The sequence below is a fragment of the Carcharodon carcharias genome, chromosome 10 (assembly GCF_017639515.1).
Source record: "Carcharodon carcharias isolate sCarCar2 chromosome 10, sCarCar2.pri, whole genome shotgun sequence".
Lineage (NCBI taxonomy): Eukaryota > Metazoa > Chordata > Chondrichthyes > Lamniformes > Lamnidae > Carcharodon > Carcharodon carcharias.
In genome coordinates this window covers 102019338-102042165 of record NC_054476.1, presented here as the reverse complement: position 1 = coordinate 102042165, position 22828 = coordinate 102019338, and the positions used below count along the sequence as shown (strand labels likewise).

The following is a 22828-nucleotide window of genomic DNA, read 5'->3' as shown; positions in this document are numbered from 1 at the left end:
GAGCTTCACTGGAACAATGTAACAGTCCAAGGACGGACATGTGGGCATGAGAGCAGGGTGGAGTGTTGAAATGGCAAGCGACGGGGAGATCTGGGTCATGCTTGCGGACAGACCGAAGGTTCTGCAAAGCGGTCACCCAGTTTGCATTTGGTCTCTCCAATATAGAGGAAACCGCATTGGGAGCAATGAATGCAGTAGACTAAATTGAGGGAAGTGCAAGTGAAATGCTGCTTCACTTGAAAGGAGTGTTTGGGCCCTTGGACGATGAGGAGAGGGGAAGTAAAGGGGCAGGTGTTTCACCTTCTGTGGTTACATGGGAAGGTGCCATAAGAGGGGGTTGAGGTGTAGGGGTGATGGAGGAGTGGACCAGGGTGTCACGGAGGGAACGATCCCTGCGGAATGCCGCCGGGGGGGGTGAAGGGAAGATGTGTTTGGTGGTGGCATCATGCTGGAGTTGGCGGAAATGGTGGAGGATGATCCTTTGAATGCAGAGCCTGGTGGGGTGATAAGTGAGGACAAGGGGGACCCTATCATGGTTCTGCAAGAGAGAGGAAGGTGTGAGGGCGGATGCGCGGGAGATGGGCTGGACACGGTTGAGGGCCCTGTTAACCACCGTGGGTGGTAAACCTCGGTTAAGGAAGAAAGAAGACATGTCAGAGGAACTGTTTTTGAAAGTGGCATCACCAGAACAGATGCGACGGAGGTGAAGGAACTGAGAGAATGGGACAGAGTCCTTACAGGAAGTGGGGTGTGAGGAGCTGTAGTCGAGGTAGCTGTGGGAGTCGGTAGGCTTGCAATGAATATTGATGGACAGTCTATCACCAGAAATTGAAACAGAGAGATCAAGGAAGTGAAGGGAAGTGTCAGAGATGGACCATGTGAAAATGATGGAGGGGTGGAAATTGGAAGCAAAATTAATAAATTTTTCCAGGTTCTGACGAGAGCATGAAGCAGCACCATAATAATTATCGATGTACCGGAGAAAGAGTTGTGGGAGGGGGTTGGAGTAGTGTATAGCAGGTATACGCAACAAGGAGCAAATGAGGTACTTGTAGAGTATAGAAAATGTAAGAAAATACTAAAAAAGGAAATCGGGAAGGCAAAAACAAGAAATGAGGTTGCTTTGGCAGATAATGCGAAAGTAAACCCAAAGGGTTTCTACAAGTATATTAAGAGGAAAAGGATAATAAGGGACACAATTGGTCCCCTTGAAGATCAGAGTGGTTGTCTATGTGTGGAGCCTCACGAGATGGGGGAGATCTTAAACAGTTGTTTTGCAACAGTATTTACTCAGGAAACTGGCATAGTGTATAAGGAAGGAAGGGAAACAACCAGTAGTGTCATGGAACATATACAGATTAAAGAGGAGGAGGTGCTTGCTGCCTTACAGCAAATAAAGGTAGATAAATCCCCCGGGCCTGACATGATATTCCCTCGGACCTTGAGGGAGACTAGTGTAGAAATTGCAGGGACCCTGGCAGAAATATTTAAAATGTCCTTAGCCATGGGTGAGGTGCCGGAGGATTGGAGGGTAGCTCATGTTGTTCCGTTGTTTAAAAAAGGCTCCAAAAGTAAACCAGGTAATTACAGGCCAGTGAGCCTGATGTCAGTAGTAGGTAAATTATTGGAAGGTGTTCTGAGAGATTGGATATATAATTATTTGGATAGCCAAGAGCTGATTAAGGATAGTCAGCATGGCTTTGTGCGTGGTAGGTCGTGTTTAACGAACCTTGTAGAGTTTTTTGAGGAGGTTACCAAGAAAGTAGATGAAGGAAAGGCTGTGGATGTTGCCTACATGGACATTAGTAAGACCTTTGACAAGGTCCCACATATGAGGTTAGTTCAGAAGGTTCAGACACTTGGTATCCATGGAGAGGTTGTAAACTGGATTCGAAATTGGCTGTGTGGGAGAAGACAGAGAGTGGTAGTGGATGATTGCTTCTCAGAAAGGAGGTCAGTGACTAGTGGTGTGCCTCAGGGATCTGTGCTGGGACCATTGTTGTTTGTTGTCAATAATTTGGTAAATTGGATCAGCAAGTTTGCTGATGACACTAAGATTAGAGGCGTTGTGAACAGTGAGGAAGGCTTTCAAAGTTTGCAGAGGGATCTGGACCAACTGGGAAAATGGGCCAGAAAATGGCAGATGGAATTTAATGGGGAAAAGTGTGAGGTGTTGCATTTTGGAAGGTCAAACCAAGATAGGACATACACAGTAAATGGTAAGTCACTGAGGAGTGCGGAGGAACAAAGGGACCTGGGAGTTCAGATACATAATTCCCTGAAAGTGGCGTCAAAGGTAGACAAGGTTGTAAAGAAAGCTTTTGACATACTGGCCTTCAAAATCAAAGTATTGAGTGTAGGAATTGGGATGTTATGGTGAGGTTGTATAAGACATTGGTGAGGCCAACTTTGGAGTATTATGTGCAGTTCTGGTCCCCTAACTACAGGAAGGATATCAGTAAGATTGAGAGAGTGCAGAGAAGATTTACTAGGATGTTGCTGGGTCTTAAGGAGTTGAGTTACAGGGAAAGATTAAATAGGTTAGGACTTTATTCCTTGGAGCGTAGAAGAATGAGGGGAGATTTGATAGAAGTTTACAAAATTATGAGGGGTATAGACAGAGTAAATGCGAGTAGGCTCTTTCCACTTAGATTAGGAGAGATAAACACGGGAGGATATGGCTTTAGGGTGAAAGGGGAAAGGTTTAAGGGGAACATTAGGGGGAACTTCTTCACTCAGAGTGGTGAGAGTGTGGAACAAGCTACCATCTGACGTGGTAAATGCGGGCTCACTCTTAAGTTTTAAGAATAAATTGGATAGATACATGGATGGGAGAGGTCTGGAGGGTTATGGGCTAGGTGCAGGTCAATGGGACTAGCAGAATAATATTTCGGCACAGACTAGAAGGGCCTGTTTTCTGTGCTGTAGTGTTCTATGGTTCTAGGACTGGAACAATACGGACTCGAACTATTACCTGTGTTCCTCTCGGCAGATGCTGCCAAACCTGTTGGCTTTGTATACAGGCTTTCTGACAGCTTCCCCGTTTGCCATTAGAACTGTCAACAATTCCAGCAAATTCCCCCTCTAATAGAGTGGCAGAGTGCTCACAGGAGATCAAAAGAATGGGTGATCCAATAATAATGGAGCTGGATGTTTCCTGGAAGTCCGAGATTAACTAACAAACTAACTATTAACCAACAAATGAACAACTAACTAATTAACTACTGTCTCTGCTCATTATTGAACTATAAAATCTTGCAACAGAAGGAGGCCGTTCAGCCCATGTCTATGCTGGCACGTTGAAGGAACTATCTAATTCCCTTCCTCCAAGCTTTCAGCTTGTATCAGGGACAGGTTGGGTTGAGCTCTTGTTTCTGCTCTAACTCTGTTCAGTTCAATGACTGCTGGAATTGTCCATTTGCTATAATCCACGCAGCCCCCCCCCCCCCTCACCCTTTACTGAGGGGGATTGGGTTTTAAAGTGAGCAGCCTCTTAGAAATTGTTCAGTTTGTTTGTAGGGCTGTAGTAAAGTCGGGTGTGGGGGGCATGGATGCTGTGTTAGGATGAAGCTTTGCGAAAATCCTGAAGTCGTCACTATTTAAAAAGTTGCTCTATGCTAGCATTGGCATACTGAGGAACACCTTCAACGGCAAATGGACAGACTCACGCCCATAAAGAGTTTGGTTTGACCATCGGCATCAGGAAGTTAAATGTCATGGTCCAGGATGTTGCCACACTACAATCTATCAGCTTGAACAATGTGACGCTGGAGCTCGGATGGATGACGGCTGTATATCCAAATACCATATGGTGAACTGACCACTGGATCACATCCTCTTGCATGTCCATACCTCTGCTGCAAGGACATCTGCAAGTGAGATATGAAGATGTTGGACACTGACACTGACAACCGGGCAGCAGTCGCTGATGGCCATGATCTCTGGAGACTGACTGGAAGGGCATTGGAAGAGGTGAGCAGAAACGGAAAGCTCAGCTGGCCGAGAGAGGGCCCAGAGAAAACAGACCAGTGAATTGTGCACCTTCTCAGCCCACTGTCTCCCTCTGCAGCAAATGTGGCAGAGACTGCCATGCCAGAGTGGGGCTTCTGAGCCACAGCAAGTGATGTTTAACACAGAGTTGACCATCACGGCACAAAGCAGCGTCTTACGAGACAGAAGGCTGCCACATTAGGAACAAAAGTCAGAAGTTACAATGAGACCATTTACCACCTCCTCCCAAATTCACCCCCTCCTCTTCCAGTCTGTTCCCCTCCTTCCCAAGGTGCTGACTCTATCTGGTGAGCAGATTCCAAGGATTTTGTTGGTACCTGTCCCCTGTCCCCTAAAATGACTGTCATCCATGTATAAGCCAGCACAACAAGTCTTTGCTGAAGGATGGGGCAGTTTTGTAGTTAATTGTACAAATACCATGTCTCCAATGTATAAGAAAGTAACGTATGTAATTCCCCATCATTGGTACCTATCTGAAGTATGTATCACTCTCTCTCTTCTATCCTTGCAGAGCTGATTCTGGGATTGGCCATTGGCTCCTGCTTTCTGCTAGTGATCCTTTTTGTGTGTTTGAAGCTCTGGCGTCGAGACATGGACCAACCTCTGGGCTACCAGAAACTCACCACCCACAATGAAGAGACTGAGAAAATGCTCTCGGCCTGAGTAGGGCAAGAAAGATAATGAGACTAGGAGCGGTCTAAAGCCTGTGGGGAGGCGAGGCTGCTAGCTTTAAATGGGCTTTTATTTGTTTGATAAGCAGGCATTTTAATTCTGCTCTTTTGATCATCATGGGGTTGAAAAAATAGTTTTTGCTTCAGAAAACTAGCATTGATTAGAAAATAGGAGTTTAAACTGTGGGAGGAAAGAGGAGAAATGGCAATTGTTTTGTTTTAAAGTGCTGTAGTGAAGTGAGTTTTTTTTAAATAGCTTGTGGTGTGCGGGGTGGGTTAGTTCAATTGTCTTTACTGTGACACAGGCCTTTTAAAACATCTCAATGGACACAAGTTGGTCAGCACCTGTCCCAAGTTACTACTAACCATAATGCAGAGACAGCAGATCTTGTGGTGACCTGTGGATGTGGATATATCCCTGATACTGATACACTCATGTATCCAGGGTTACAGGCAAGCTGCTTCCTCCAGTTAGCCACTGGTTACATGAAAGTCATTGCTATAAGAAAGACTTGCATTTATATAGTGCCTTTCACAGTCCCAGGTCACTCAAAGCTCATTGAAATGTAGTCACTTTTGTAGTGTAAGAAACATTGCAGCCAATTTATGCACAGCAAGGTCCCACAAGCAGCAATGAGTTTAAAAAACCAGATCCTTTATTTAGTGATGGTTGTAGGATAAATATTGGCTGGAATACTAGAGAGAACTGCCCTGCTCTTCTTCCAAATACTGCCATGGGATCCATTACATCCCCACCCCTCTCCAACCAGGAGGATCTGTGAATCAGTGAGCGGGGGGTGCGGGTGGTGGTCTGTGAATTGTGGGGGTGCTCTGAATTGGGAGGAGGGGCTCTGTGAATCGTGGGGGTGCTCTGAATTGGGGGAGGCCTTGTGAATTGGCAGGTCGACGGGGCAGTGAGTTGATGGGTCAATGGATTAGTGCGTTTGTAACGTGTGATTTGGAATGTGTGCTTGCTGGTCTCAGTAAGTCAGGTAACTGTTTTATTAGGGGCAGCAATGCAGTAATGCACAATGTATTCATCTTCTACCAGTGTGAGACTGTGAAACCCACTCCCTTTATTAAGGCAATTTAACTGCTATATTGTATTTGGGGCTTATTAGAAATCAGCAGGAAATAATTAGCTTTTTTTGAAATGCTGTTTTTTCTTGAAGTTGTGACAGAAATGTGAACTCCTTTTAGGTTTGTGAACCTCCACTGGCATTGCTCACATGGCCTGTTTAAGCAAACAGAATGTGGGCATCATTTGAGTAAGGTGACATTGTCAACACTGCAGGAGATAGTTATGACCAGTTCTTTTGCAGTATTATCCACTGAATTCATTGTTAGATTATATCTCACAGGTGGAGGTGTTCACAACCTTTGTTTAATTTGTCGTCTCTTGGCCATCTCTACACAAGATAACCATTCAAGGTGGGCTAGGATACTGGAGCCGGCTTGACACGTGTTTTGTTCTCATGATGTGGGAGTTGTAGGTTTTCAAGGAAGTATGTGGAGAGACCATCTTTACAGACTTGCGATGGTGAAGATCTCTACCCTCCTCCTATTTCTAATGTCAATCCTTACCACTCCAACCCCTTGTCTCTCTCAGCAGTTTCTATTTGTAAACACCAATGCTTTCATATGGTGGTTGAGTTAGTGGATAAGTAATCCAGATGTTTGGGAATCGAAATCACACTATGGAAATGTGAGAATTTGGAAGTAAAAAGTTGGGATTGGTAAAAGTGATGATGAAATTGTCTTGTCTTAAAAAGCCAAAAAATTTATAAATGCCCTTTAGGGAAGGGAATCTGGGAATCTGGTGTCCTGGCCCATTATGGCCCATCCATCTGGTGTCCTGGCCCAGTATGGCCCACCCATGACTCCAGACCAACCGCAGTGTGGTTGACTCAATTGCCCTTAGTTCAAAGAGAAGGCAAGCCCACCACCTTCTCAGTGATGGGCAGTGAATGACAACCTTACCAGTAGGAGTATGAATACTGTTACAATCACTGTAGAAACAATTTCCTAACAAGATTTCACTTTAAAACTAAAATAAGCATGATTCAAATATTAACCAAGGAAAATGGTGTATCGATTTAAAAAAAAAACAGTAAAGTTCTTTAACTTGACGTCATACTTTGGACACACAGGCAGTGCCAGCTTCTCCCAGCTCCCGGGCTGAGCTCAGTCACTCCTCACCATGCCGAGTCTAATCTTCCAATGTCCACACCAACTGCTCCACTCCCACTGAGTCATCCAGATACGCTTATCATCAACAAGGCACACCTTGATCAATCCCTCTCCATCAGGTCATAACTCTTCTGACAATCCAGAGATTCCTGTATCCAACCCCTTTAAACAGTTTTTCCCACTTCTGCTCCCAACCATTTTCTACAGAACAGAGAAGACCTGTTCCTGGGAGAACTCCAATTCTCTTCTGTTGTGCCTCAGCTGCGGCCTTTTGTTCTGTGAGCTTTTGTTGGAGCTGCTAGAAACTACAACACAACACCTCAGTGGGGAAACTAATGATCCTCCTTTCTCAACTTCCATCCCCGTGGCAACCCAAAGTCACGTGAGCACTTCTCTGAACTGAGATGTTTACCAGGAATTTGCCTCCCACCCTTTCAGAATTACCTTTCACTTTGAAAGTTAAAGGGACATTTCAAACATAATTGTCAGCATTCATGACAGTACATAACTTTGAGAGAGGCTGTGCCTAGAAACACTTCTTTTTAAAGGTCCTTATGAAAGGGAGATTTTTAAAAAAATTTTTTGTGGGATGCGGGTGTTGCTGTCAAGTCCAGCATTTGTTGCCCATCCCTAATTGCCTTTGAGCTAAGTGGCTTACCAGGCTCTTGCCATTTAAGAGTCAACCACATTGTTCTGGGTCCAGACCCAGCAGATTTCCTTCCCTAAAGGACATTAGTGAATCAGATGGGTTTTTACAACAATCAATGATAATTTCATGGTCACCATTGCTGGGACTAGCTTTATATTCAGGAATTTATTAACTGAATTTAAATTTCACCACTGCTGTGGTGAGATTTGAACCGGTGTCCCCAGACCATGAGCTGGGGCCTTTGGATTATGAGTCCAATGACATTAATATTACGCCATCATCTGAAAACATAAAACAGTAAGACAAACTGCACCCTCCCCTGCCAGTAATTTCATCCTCTGTTTTTCTATAAACCCTGTTGATCCATATTTTACAGTTGTTGAAAATCTAAAACAAAACTGAACATGCTAGAAAAACTCAGCAGGTCTGACAGCATTTGTGGAGAGAGAAACAGAGTTAACGTTTCAGGTTGAATATGATTCTCCTTTCAAGACTGGGGTGAATAGATTTTATCGATAGCGTTACCTAGGGAAATAGAGCAAAAGTGGACAAATAGAACAGAGATACAAATTATCTGTAAATATAGGCAAAATACTGCAGATGCTGGAAATCTGGAACAAAAACAAAAAATGCTGGAAAAACGCAGGCCTGGCAGCATCCGTGGAGAGAGAGAGAGAGACAAGGTTGACATTTCAAGTCCATATGACTCTTCTGTGATGCGAATGAGGGGCGGAATGACACTGGAGGGCTGAACAACCTCCTTCTAGTTCAGTGATCTCTGTTGAATTAAGAAAGTACTTGAGTGTTACAATTTCATCAATTTTCATGTGTTGAATGCAATAAAGTTTAATTTTTTTCTCCCCAGTTCATCAGACTGAGTCTCATTTATTCACATCAGTGATGGTGTTCTGTGTAAATATAGATAACATCCCAGTGCAAGAGCTGTTTCACCCTCGCACCCCATATTCCTGTTTAAAAACCTATCTCCTCCCTCTCCCTCTCTTTCTCCCTTTCTTCCTTCTTCCCCCCCACCTACCCAACTGCTCTTGTCCCTCCACAGGACACCCGGCAAGGTCACTACAGACAGGGTGTAACAGTCAACAGGCTGCCTCCACCTCTGCTGTGGATGTCGGGGGAGCACCAAGATGTAGTGGCAGGATTTGGAAAGTTAATATGTAACTCTTTTAAGTCAACCAAATAAACTAACACCAAAATTGGGGACAAATTAAAAAGCAGCCCCTTAAGGGGAAACTGCAACAAAAGACAGAATTTAAAGGAAACTTCTGAACACTAAATCAAAATGTGATTAAGAGGGTCAATAAAACACCCCAGTCCCTGTGGTGCCCACTGAGCATGGAAAGCCTCAGTGGTGCCGCCAGACACCGCATGCTCCCTCTCCAGAGACATCCGGCCACGAGTGTAGCCACGGAGGAAGGGCAGACAGTTGGGCCGGATGACCTCTCCCAATTGCCTGCCGCCTGGACCTGTTAATGACCTCCCTTCTGCCCCCCCACCCCCCACCGAGCACTGGGTGCTCATAGACCAGGAGCATGGGATTGAAGTGCAAACAAAGTAGAAGTAAAAGGTTTTTCAACTAACTAAAAAGGGGGTGGAGCTTACAACAACATATATGTGTGGTCCATGGACTCCACAAGGCCGCAAAAAAACGCAGATATGTCGGGAGTCCATGAACTGATACATCCTACATGCAACACCCTCCACTGCAGGTCCCCAACGGATAACGGTAATGGGCTCCCCACTGAGGACCGTGCTGCTGCATGGCAACAAGGTACATCCAGGTGGCAGGCACAGCAAGGAAGTGAAGGGTGTGTTGCAGCAGCCCATACAGGAAACCCCTCCATACCGTGCTAATGGGCACCCTCTGCATTTCCATGATGCGACTCAGGTTGCGGGGCGCCGGTGCCCGAGGGAGGGTTTGGGGCTTGGGCCCATTGTGGAATTCAGACGGAAGATCTCTGCACCACCTCAAGTCCCAGTATGACGTCAGGGCCGAGCACGGCCATCCTAAGGTCATGAATGGCCTTGGCCGTGAGCTGGATGTCCACTGATGCACAATGCACCAACTCATGTGGAAGCATCCAGCCCACTCATCAGCCACCCAGCATGTCCCCGATCCTGGTCACCCTGGCAGGCACAGCCCTCCTCTCTGCCAGCTGCTGAAAAGGGCAAAAGTGTGGATTCCTGAGTAGCGGCTCTCTGACAATAGCCGCTACTCCTGACGGCAGAGAGCTGCATCACGAGGTGACCATGTTCCAGACGCTGATCAGGTCATGGTGTTATGATAATGCAGTTGTTAAAGGCTGAGTTATTTCAAATTCCAGAGTAAAACTTTAAACAACTGTCATAACCTATATTTTCAATTGGTATGTTTTGAGTTGCAGTTGTAAATTCAGGAGTAAAATTACCAAGTCTCAAGAGGTCTTTATATCAAACTAAATGAAACATTTATTAATTTACAACAAATTAAACACATACACATGGCTACAAGTTACTAGTATCATAACTTTTTAACAAATCCCCAAATTAATCTCCACTAAGGCAACACTAATCAATAGACTTAAACAGGCACCAGGCAAAGTATTTTTCACCTTACAAATTCAAAATGAGGTTCCTTTCAATTTGGTTCCTTTGCAGATAGTTATAGGCCTCTGTCCTGCACACATATACTCCTTTTTGTTATACCCAGCCTTTCCGTTTGAATGCAAATTCTCATTGTATCACCAAGCCCTTTGAACCCCTTTCATAGTACCAATTTTATTAGTAATCTAAACATATTGCTTGGTGTCTCCTAGCTAGGTGCAAGATTTCACCTCCAGTCTTTGAATGATTTATCCAACAAAATACAAATGTACCCTCGACCTTATTGTTTACATCTCAAAACTACTATTTATCAAAGCACCCAGATCAGCTGGCTTTTATTCAATTAGCGCACACACTCAGACACAGAATAAACCTCTATTTAAAAAAAATCCAATAACATTATATACATTAATATTGCTTCATGACATCCGCCTCCTGGCATGAACTGTCATAACTCCAAAAGATGGCTTCAGTTTTTTAACATTTATATACATCCTTAGTATGGTAACAATAGAAATCGCTCCAGTTCAGTGTCCAGGTTTTTTTTTCAAAAAATGTCCAATTCTCCTTTAAGCTTCAAACTCTTGATAGCGCATCTGCAAACAGATTCTCTATCCCAGCATCATGTCAATCCGTAGATTAAATGGTTGCAATAATAGACTCCATCTGAAAAGTCTTGAAATTTGTCCAAAAACTTTAAAGGACTGTGGTCTGTATAAAAAAATTGTTTCTGAAGAAATGCTTGCAACATAAATTTCAAAATGCTGTAATGCTAACACCAAACCCAAGGTCTCTTTCTCAATCATTAAATATCTTCTCTGTTGTACATTCGACTTCCGTGAAAAATACCCTATCGGTTTTTCTATTTCTGATGAATTGTTTGCAACATAAATTTCAAAATGCTGCGATGCTAACACCAAATCCAAGGTCTCTTTTTCAGTCATTGAATATCTTCTCTGTTGTATGTTCAGCTTCCATGAAAAATACCCTATCAATTTTACAATTCCAGTGTCATCTTCTTATAACAGTTCAGCCCCAATGCCTATATCACTTGCATCAACGGCCAACTTGAATTGCTTGGCATAATTGGACACTGCGAATACTAGTGTTGTAGTTAATACAGTTTTCAAACTATCAAATGACTTCTGGCACTTCAGTGTCCATTGAAACTTCTTGTTCGTTTTTAATAGTTCAGCCAGTTGAGCAACCACTCGGCTAAAATTTGGTACAAATTTTCAGTAAAACCCACTCATGCCCAGAAATCTCAAAGCTTCTCATTTTGTTGTAGGCACTGGGAAATCCATGATAGCCCTGACTTTCGCATCTCCCGGAGCCACCTTACCACGTCCAATGGTATGGCCTAGATGTGTAACTTGTGCTTTTGCAAATTCACTTTTAGCCAAACTCATCACCAAATTAGCTTCTTGTAGTCGAATAAATAATTATTCGAGATGATGTAAATGCTCCTCCCACTGAAAACGATTAGATCATCAATATAAACAGCACAATTGCTTATATCTGCAATTACTTTTTTTGTCAGTCTTTGAAACATTGCAGGTGCAGTCTTCATACCAAATAGCGTGATTTTAAACTGATATAGACCACTTGGCATTATGAAAGTTGATATCTCCTTTGCTCTCTCTGACAATGGTACCCGCCAATATCCTTTTAGGAAGTCAATTTTTGTGATAAATTTTGATTGTCCCAATTTCTCAATGCAATATTCCAAATGTGGTATAGAATAAGAATTTGCTTTTGTCACTGCATTCACTTTTTGATAATCCACACACAGTCTGTGTGTTCCATCTGGTTTTGGTACAAGTACAATGGCGAATTCCAGTTACTGCAACTAGACTCAATGATATTTTAAAGCTTTGCTGGATTGAATCTATAAGGAAGTTACCTTATTGAAGATGAAACTTGTACAGAGACATCAAGTATAGCTAAATATGTCTTTCCTAATTTATTCATACAAATAGGTTTGTGTGACTGCAATAGCTTTTCCAAATCACTTTAACACTTGCTTGGGAGGTAACTCAATATTTCATTTAATTTTTTAAGCACCCCCTCATTATTCATTTTGATTAGAGGAAAATCAATTTCAGAGTCCTGCACTTCTACCTCTTTCTCATCATCCACAATCACTAAAATCTCTTTTTGTTCCTCTTCCCTGTCAAAGTACTGTTTAAGCATATTTACATGACACACTCTCTGCTTCTTTCTTCTATCTGGAGTATTTATTTCTTTTGAATATATAAGGCCCACTAAATCTTGCATTTAATGAATCACATAGTACTGGTAACAAAATTAGTACTTTCCAGAATCAAAACTGCGAATTTTTGCTTTTTTATCTGCCTTCATTTTCATCACTTGCTGTGATATCTTTAAATGTTCCCTAGCTAGCTCATATGCTCTGTCCAATCTCTCACTGAAGTTTAATACATTATCCAGGAGAATGGTTTCTGAATTTTGACCCACCAATTTCTCATAAATCAATTTCAGTGGTCCCCTTACCTCATGACCATAAACTAGTGAAAAAGGGCATTTGGAGTGTCTCTAATAGCAAATAACAAGAATGGAATTCCTGTATCCCAATCCTGTGGATAATCCTGACTGTATGCTCTCATCATAGTTTTTGAAGTTTGATACCATCTTTCCAAAGTTCCTTGAGATTTCAGGATGATAAGCTGTTGACTTAAACTGTGTTATCCCCAGACTGTTCATTACTTTCTTGAACAGCTGTGACATGAAATTTGAACCCCGATCTGATTGTATTTCTTTAGGTAAACCTTATCTTGTAAAATATTTAATTAACTCCTCCACAATATTCTTGGTTGCAAAGTTTCTTAAAGATATAGCTTCAGGAAACCTAGTAGACACATCCATTATTGTCAGCAAATACTGATTTCCATTTTTAGTCTTAGGAAGGGATTCTACACAATCAATCATGACCCTGGTAAAAGGTTCTTCAAATGTTGGTATTGGAGTTAAAGGCACCGGCTTAATCACTGCTGGTAGTTTTCCTGTTATTTGACATCCCTATGCAATCCTGGCGAAAAAAACCTCTATCTTTTCCTGTTTTCCTAATTCCAAAATGTCCCTCCATTGGAATTTCACAAGCAATCCTCAGAATCTCATTTCTATACGCTAATGGGATAACAATATGATGCACCGCCCTCCAGTTTTCATTGGCTGAGACATGATCTGACCTCCATTTTTTCATTAAAATATCACCCTTAAGGTAATAACATTCAGGAATACATTTTGCTTCTGGTTCTGAGGAAGCTTTCTGATATAACTGCTTTAATTGCAAATCATTTTTCTGTAACTCAACTAGCCTCGAGTCAAACACTTCAGCTGAACTGTCCTGTAGTCCTTCCTCCCAAACAATGTTATCAAACACAGTGCCAGCTAATTGGATTTCAACACCTTCTTCTTGCCTTTGAACTGCCGCCCTTTTTGTTTTTCTTGTTCTTCCCTATGAACGTTTGATCTCATTACAACACCATGAGGAAACAATCCAGGATGTTCCCTCTGTAGCACTTCTATTGAAAACACTTCTACAGGCTGCTCAACTACCATAGGCATCACCCACATTTGCAATCCAGCTATATCATTACCTGGAATAAATTGAACACCTGCAATGAGCATTTTTCCACAAGTCCAACTATAACTTCACCTGTCTTCCATTTGCTCTTTAAATTTACCTTCCACAATGGAATAGATTAGGCATCTCCGTGAACCCCACAATTATTTCCTGCTCCTTCAATGCTCCCTTTGAACAACAAATGTCACTATCCCACAACATTAAGGATTGACTAGCCTCTATGTCTCTTAAAATTTAAACATCTTTACCTACTCCACCCTGTACACATAGGAAGACTTTCCCTTCACATACAAAGTCTTTAAACATGTCTGCAACCTGCTCCTCAGAATTCTCTTGAGTAAACTGTGAATACGTTCCCACTTCTTTACCTTTCACTGATTCCCCCTGTTTCACCTGTATACAAACCACTGGTTTCTCCTGTGCCTGAACCTCAGAACCCACAGTACTTTTACTTCAAGAGATTTTCTGTACCCCAACAATTCCAACAGATTTTTCCTGCAATCTCCAAAACACTGACTTTGTGTGCCTCGCTTTATTGCAATGAAAACACCTCAATTTTCGAATGTCACTTCTACCCTCAGCACCTTCCATTTTATTCAGAGTAAAAACTTCCTGGGAACTTCCAGCAACTCCTTCTATTCTCTGACTACCTGCCGTCCTTTCACCTTCCCACTTTTTATCCTTTTCCAATTTGAAAGGGTGATGAAAGAAAGGTTTAGCTGTATGCACTATCTCATAGGGGAGAATTTTCTCCCCATCGGGTGGGCCGGTCAGGAGTGGGTGTGGGTGGGCACGGAGCCAATCGCCGCCCATGATCAGCTGCACGCCACCATTTTGCGTGGGCAGGCCAATTAAGGCCCGCCCAATGTGACATGCACCCGGAAGCGCTCAGTGCTACCTGTGCAGGTGGGGGGAAGAGGGAGAGTTGGGGCCTGTGCTATTTCATGCAGGAGCTGCCTTAGGGAGAATAATTTCATAATATGAACTTTAAATAAAGAGCCTAAAAAATCATTTACACATGTCCCCTTATGTCACAATGTCACATGAGCTGGAACATGTTTTTCAAGTGTTCCAGAAATATTTATTAATGTTATAAACCCTTCATGAAACCTCATCTCACCCAATGAAAATGCGAAGGCTGCTTGGGCTCTTCGACTGCCACCAACCTTAAGGTTGGAGGGGCAGCTTTTTCAATTGTCTTGATTGTTTGATTAATGGCCTTAATAGGCCTTTGACAGTTCGGCGGGCACACAGCTGACTCTGGTGCATGCCTGCTGATTGGAAGATCAGAGTGACGCGTGATGATGTCGGGGTGCATGCCCGACGTCACCACGCATCATTTTACACGTGGGCCCACCCCCACACACCCAACAGAAGTTTCTGCCTATAATCATCAGCTATCACAGAATCACAGAACCACACAGTGCAGAAGAGGCCCTTCAGCACATTGAGTCTGCACCGACACGTGACAAACACCTGACCTACCTACCTAATCCCATCTACCAGCACTTGGCCCAGAGCCTTCAATGTTATGATGTGCCAAGTGCTCATCCAGGTACTTTTTAAAGGATGTGAGGCAACCCGCCTTCACCACCCTCCCAGGCAGCGCGTTCCAGACCGTCACCACCCTCTGGGTAAAAAAGATTTTCCTCACATCCCCCCTAAACCTCCTGCCCCTCACCTTGAACTTATGCCCCCTTGTGACTGATCCTTCAACTAAGGGGAACAGCTGCTCTCTATCCACCTTGTCCATGCCCCTCATAATCTTGTACACCTCGATCAGGTCGGCCCTCAGTCTTCTCTGCTCCAACAAAAACAACCCAAGTCTATCCAACCTCTCTTCATAACTTAAGGTTTCATCCCAGGCAACATCCTGGTGAATCTTCTCTGCACCCCCTCCTTCCTTCCTATAATGTGGCAACCAGAACTACACATAGTCCTCCAGCTGTGGCCTCACCAAGGTTCTATACAATTCCAACATGACCTCCTTACTTTTGTAATCTATGCCTCGATTGATAAAGGCAAGTGTCCCATATGCCTTTTTCACCACCCCACTAACATGCCCCTCCGCCTTCAGAGATGTATGGACACACACGCCAAGGTCCCTTTGTTCCTCAGAACTTACTAGTGCCATGCCATTCATTGAATACTTCCTTGTCAAATTACTCCTTCCAAAGTGTATCACCTCACACTTTTCAGGGTTAAATTCCATCTGCCACTTATCTACCCATTTGACCATCCCGTCTCTATCTCCCTGTAGCCCAAGACACTCAACCTCACTGTTAACCACCCGGCCAATTTTTGTGTCATCCACAAACTTATCAATCCTACCCCCCACATAGTCATCTATGTTGTTTATATAAATGACAAATAATAGGGGACCGAGCACAGATCCCTGTGGTACACCACCAGTCACTAAAGAATCCTTCTGTCATCACCCTCTGCCTCATACAACTAAGCCAATTTTGAATCTACCTTATCAAATTACCCTGTATCCCATGTGCATTTGCCTTCTTTTTAAGTCTCCCATGTGGGACCTTGTCAAAGGCTTTGCTGAAATCCATATAAACTACATCAACTGCACTACCCTCATCTACACACCTGGTCACCTCTTCAAAAAATTCAATCAAATTTGTTAGGCATGACCTCCCTCTAACAAAGCCATGTTAACTATCCCTGATTAAACCTTGCCTCTCGAAGTGGAGATAGATACTCTCCTTCAGAAATTTCTCCAATCGTTTCCCTACCACTGACGTGAGACTCACTGACCTTTAGTTCCCTGGCTTATCTCTACAACCCTTCTTAAATAGCGGAACCACATTAGCTGTTCTCCAATCCTCTGGCACCTCCCCCATGGCCAGAGAGGAATTAAAAATTCAGCTCAGGGCCCCTGTGATCTCCTCCCTTGCCTCCCTCAGCAGTCTGGGACACAAAACACAAAGATATCTCTGCTGCTTGTCTTACAGAATCAACCCTCTGTTCCTCCACATGAGTTCTCACTACTGAAGGGATTGAATCTTTAAATTCTTCCAGGAGAATTACTTCCCTAAGAACTGCATACATTGTCTCTATTTTTAACATCCATATCCACTCATTAAAATTACTTTGTTTTACTCTTTCAAACTCAATAGAAGTTTGCCCAGGCTGTTTTCTCATATTCCTAAATTTCTGCCTGTGTGCTTCAGGAGCCAACTCATATGCAGTCAAAATATCCTTTTTCACCACATCGTAGCTCACCGACATTTCTTCAATAGAGAAGCATATAGCTCATGTGTTCTACCCAGCAACTTAGACTGTCATAATAACGTCCAGCTTTCCTGTGGCCATTTTATCTGTTTAGCTAGCTTTTCAAATGAAATAAAGAATACTTCAATATCTTTTTCCTCAAACTTTGTAAGAGCTTGTACAAATTTAAACATCTCCCCACTGAGTTCTACTCTGGATATAAACCCTTCCTCACCTACTGGCATCTCTTTTTTTAACATTCTCAGTTGGAATTCTCTATCTCTCTTTTTCTCTTTCCTCCTTTTCTATCTTCACAACTTCTAATTCCCTTTCCTGTTTTCTCTCTCTCTCCTGCCTTTCTACCTTTTCCTTTGGAATGCCCAATCTCTTTCCTTTGCTTCTAATTCAAACTGAAGTCTCACTACCTCCAGCTGTGACTCAGTAGTCTGAGGTATCACTTCCAACTGTAGATGCTGTGCTATACTTTTATGTGTTTAATTTGTTGTAGATTAATAAATGTTTCATTTAGCTTTATATAAAAACATATCGAGACTTGGTGGTCTTACTCCTGAATTTAGAGCTGCAAATCAAAACGTACCAATTGAAAATATAGGTTATGACAGATGTTTAAAGTTTCCCTCTGGGATTTTAAATAACTCAGCCTTTAACTACTGCATTGTCATAACAATTGGTTCCCTAGCCCCCACAGGTAACCTCAATTTTAACTTATCTGTCAACTCTGTTAACTTACTTTTGGTTATTTTCTCCAACCCAATTAGAGTTATCTCTTTTACTCCCAGACAACTCTTGACAATTGCCAAAGCCATCTTGCAGTCTCATCACTTCTAAAATACCTCACCAACACCTGAATTCAAAGTGCTTCTCGTACTTGTAACCTTAAGATTCACCAATTCCAAACCATTCAAGGAATTGTAAATTTTATCCCGCCAAGAGTCCCCAATTGACCTGCGGTTAATTAAACATATACACATGGCTACAAATTACTAATATCATAACTTTTTAACAAATTCCCAAATTAATCTCCACTAAGGCAACAATAACCAATAGACTTAAACATTAAGATAAATGCAAAATGCTGCGTATGCTAGAAATCTGAAACAAAAATAAAAATAGCTGGAGAATCTCAGCAGGGCTGACAGCATCTGCGGAGAGGAAGACAGAGTAAATGTTTCAAGTCCACATGACTCTTCATCAGGACTTAAACAGACACCAGGCAAAGCATTTTTCACCTTACAAATTCAAAATGAGGTTCCTTTCAATTTGGTTCCTTTGCAAACAGTTGTAGGCTTACAGCTGCTTAGATATTATGTACCTCTGATCTGTACACATAAGCTCCTTTTTGTTATACCCAGCCTTTCTGTTTGAATGCACATTCTCATTGTATCACCAAGCCCTTTGAACCCCTTTCATATTACCAATTTTATTAGTAATATAAACATATTGCTTGGTGTCTCCTAGCTAGATGCAAGGTTTCACCCCCAATCTTTGAATGATTTATTCAACAAAATGTAAATGTACCCTCTAACTTACTATTTACGTCTCAAAACTACTATTCATCAAACCCCTGGCTAGCTGGCTTTAATCCAATTAAGACACACACACACACACACACACACACACACACATACACACACACACACACAGGCTAAACCACTATTTAAAAAAAAATAATTTCCAATAACATTATATACATTAGTATCTCTTCATGACACTGATAAAAGACGGGCAACACCTGCAAGGAGCCACAAAGGCCCCTCTGGTCTATAAACAGGAGCTGCGTGTCATAATTCAGGCCGTGCACCTGACGGAAGAAATGCATCGTCAGGGCACACCATCTCGGAGGAGGCTCAACGTAAAGGTATCACTGCAGGGTCTGAAGGAGGAAAGTCGCCAACTGTGTGCGTAGGCACACTAGCACCTGACCGCCCTCCCTAAGTGGGAGACTCAGAACCTCAGCAGCGACCCAATGCAATCTTTTGTCCCAGAAGAAGTCGACTAACATTTTCTGGATTTTTGTGACAAAGTCCGGGGGAGGGGTCAAAGTGACCAGCCAGCACCATGACATGGCGGCAGTCAGCTGGTTTATGACCGGAACTCGACCCCGGTAAGATAGCACTCGGAGGAGTCCTGTCCATGGCCTCAGGCAAGCGGTGACCTTCGTCTCCAGCCCCTGCTAGTTCGCCGGCTAGGATTCCTCAGCAGTGGAGAGGTGGACCCCCAGGTAGAGGAGGCCGGTCCTGCTCCAGGTGAAAGGCCTGAGCTCTTTGGATAGGGGCACTCTCTCTCTCCCCACCCCATGTACTCTCTCTCTCCATCCCAAGCACACTCTCTATCCACCCCATGGTCTCTCTCTCCACCCCATGCACTCTCTCTCTATCCACCCAACACTCTCCCTCTCCACCCCACGCACTCTCTCACCCCACTCCATGCACTCTCTCTCCCCACCACACACTCTCTCTCCACACCTCATGCAAGAGTTTTTTTAGATACATAAAGGATAAGAGAGAGGAAAAAGTGGACATTGGGCCGCTGGAAAATGAGGCTGGAGAAGTAGTAGTGGGGAACAAAAAAATGGCGGAGGAACTGAATAGGTACTTTGCTTCAGTCTTCACAGTGGAAGAAATAAGTGACATCTCCAAAGTTCAAGAGAGTCGGGGGGCAGAGGTGAGTATGGTGGCCAAGGAGAAGGTGCTAGGAAAACTGAAAGGTCTGAAGGTGGATAAATCACCTGGACCAGATGGACTACACCCCAGAGTTCTGAAGGAGATAGCTGAAGAGATAATGGAGGCATTAGTGGTGATCTTTCAAGAATCACTGGAGTCAGGGAAGGTCCCAGAGGACTGGAAAATCGCTAATGTAATCCCCCTGTTTAAGAAGGGAGTGAGGCAAAAGACGGGAAATTATAGGCTGATTAGCCTGACCTCGGTCGTTGGTAAGATTTTAGAGTCCATTACTAAGGATGAGATTTCAGAATACTTGGAAGTGCATGGTAAAATCGGGCAAAATCAGCATGGTTTCATCAAGGGGAGGTCATGCCTGACAAATCTGTTAGAATTCTTTGAGGAGGTAACGAGTAGGTTAGACAAAGGAGAGCCAATGGATGTTATCTACTTGGACTTCCAGAAGGCCTTTGACAAGGTGCCGCACAAGAGGCTGCTCAATAAGATAAGAGCCCATGGTGTTAGAGGCAAGGTACTAGCATGGATAGAAGATTGGCTCTCTGGCAGGAGGCAGAGAGTGAGGATAAGGGGGTCCTTCTCAGGATAGCGGCCAGTGACTAGTGGAGTTCCGCAGGGGTCAGTGTTGGGACCACAACTTTTCACTTTATACATTAATGATCTAGATGAAGGAACTGAGGGCATGCTGGCTAAGTTTGCAGATGATACAAAGATAGGTGGAGGAACAGGTAGTATTGAGGAGGCGGGGAGGATTTGGACAGGTTAGGAGAATGGGCAAAGCAGTGGCAGATGGAATACAACATGGGGAAGTGTGAGGTCATGCACTTTGGTAGGAAGAATAGAGGCATAGACTATTTTCTAAATTGGGAGAGAATTCATAAATCTGGAGTGCAAGGGGACTTGGGAGTCCTAGTCCAGGATTCTCTTAAGGTTAACTTGCAGGTTGAGCCGATGGTTAGGAATGCAAATACAATGTTGGCATTTATTTCGAGAGGACTAGAATATAAAAGCAGGGATATGATGCTGAGGCTTTATAAGGCTCTGGTCAGACCACATTTAGAATATTGTGAGCAATTTTGGGCCCCGTATCTCAGGAAGGATGTGCTGGCCCTGGAAAGGGTCCAGAGGAGGTTGACGAGAATGATCCCAGGAATGAAAGGCTTAACATATGAGGAACATTTGAGGACTCTGGGTCTATACTCAATGGAGTTTAGAAGGATGAGGGGGGATCTGATTGAAACTTACAGAATACTGGAAGGCCTGCATAGAATGGAAGTGGGGAAGATTAGTAGGAGAGACTAGGATCCGAGGGCACAGCCTCAGAGTAAAGGGAAGACCTTTTAGAGCAGAGATGAGGAGAAACTTCTTTAGCCAGAAAGTTGTGAATCTATGGAATTCATTGCCACAGAAGGCTGTGGAGGCCAGGTCATTGAGTGTACTTAACACCGAGATAGATAGGTTCTTGATTGGTAAGGGGATCAAAGGTTATGGGGAGAAGGTGGGAGAATGGGGTTGAGAAACTTATCAGCCATGTTTGAATGATGGAGCAGACTCAATGAGCTGAATGACCTAATTTCTGCTCCTATGTTTTATGGTCTTATGGTCTCACGCTCTCTCTCCCCCCACACCACGTACTCTCTCTCTCTAGCCAAAGAGCTCTTGCTCTCTCCACCCCATGCTCTCTCTCTCGACCCCACGTATTCAATCTCTCCACCCCACGCACTCTCTCTCCCCACTCCCGCACTCTCTCTCCCCACCCCATGCACTCTCTCTGCCCACCCCGTGCACTCTCTCTCCCCACTCCACGCACTCACTCCCTCCACCCCACGTCCTCTCTCTCCACCCAGCGTACCCTCTCTCTCCACTCCACACAATCTCCCACTCCAGCTCTCGCACTCACTCTCACCACCCCACGCAGTCTCTCTGTCTACACCCCACGCAGTCTCTCTCTCCCCACCCCACGTGCTCTCTCTCTCCACCCAACGCATTATCTCGCCCCACCCCACGCACTCTCTCTCTCCACCCCACGAACTCTCTCTCCTCATCCAACAAACTCATTCTCTCCCCACACCAAGCACTCTCTCTCCCCACCCCAAAAATCTCACTCTCCCTACCCTAAGCAATCTCTCTCTCCACACCATGCACTTTCTCTCCCCACCCCATGCTCTCTGTCTCTCCACCCCATGCACTCTCTCTCTCCACTCCAGGCACTCTCTCTCTCTCCACCCAACACACTCTCTCTGTCTCCACCCCATGCACTCTCTCACCCCACCCCACACGGTCTCTCTTTCCACCCTACACACTATCACTCTCCACCCCAAGCAAACTCTCTCCCCAACCCAAGCACTCTCACTCTCCACCTCACGCACTCTCTTTCTCCACCCGATGCACGCTCTCTCTCCGTCCCATGCACTCTTTCTCTCCACCCCATGATCTCTCTCTCTCCACCCCAGGCACTCTCTCTCCCAACCACACGCAGTCTCTGTCTCCACTCCACGCACCCTTTCTCCCCACCCCACGCAAACTCCCTCTGCACCCTACGCACTCTCTCTCTCCACTCAACACACTATCTCTGTCTCCACCCCATGCACTCTCTCACCCCACCCCACACGCTCTCTCTCTCTCCACCCCACGCACTCTTACTATCCACACCACGCACTCTCTCTCTCTACCCCGCATAGTCTCTCTCTCTACCCCACGCACTCTCTCTCTCTACCCTGCTAGCTCTCTCTCTCCACCCCACGCACTCTCTCCACATGCAATGCACCTCTCTCTCCACCCCACACACTCTCTCTCCCAACCACACGCAGTCTCTGTCTCCACCCCACGCACCCTCTCTCCCCACCCCACGCAAACTCCCTCTGCACCCTACGCATTCTCTGTCTCTCCACCCCACGCATTCTCTCTCTACCCCACGCACTCTCTCTCTCCACCCCAGGTGCTCTCTCTCCATACCCCACTCACTCTCACTCCTCACCCCATGTACTCTCTCTCCCCACCCCGCGCACTCTCTCTCTCCACCCCATGCACTCTCTCTCTCCACTACATTCACTCTCTCTCTCTCCGACCCACGCACTCTCTCATTCCACCCCACGCACTCTCACTTCCCACCACACGCACTCTCTGTTTCCCCACCCTACACATTCTCTCTCTCCACCCCAAAGACTCCCCCCCA

The 22828-nt window shown here is 44.4% G+C and overlaps 1 protein-coding gene across 4 annotated transcripts in view; it reads left to right on the top strand.

The window, feature by feature from the left end:
* Positions 1-8385, top strand: part of LOC121283241 (prostatic acid phosphatase-like) — a 51829-nt gene extending 43444 nt beyond the window's left edge. For all 4 annotated transcript variants that reach the window (XM_041197587.1, XM_041197586.1, XM_041197585.1 and 1 more), the window contains one exon: positions 4523-8385. In XM_041197587.1, the coding sequence (XP_041053521.1) occupies positions 4523-4674 (152 nt within the window). In that variant the 3' untranslated portion in view covers positions 4675-8385. The remainder of the gene's footprint in view (positions 1-4522) is intronic.
* The last annotated feature ends 14443 nt before the right edge of the window (positions 8386-22828 follow it).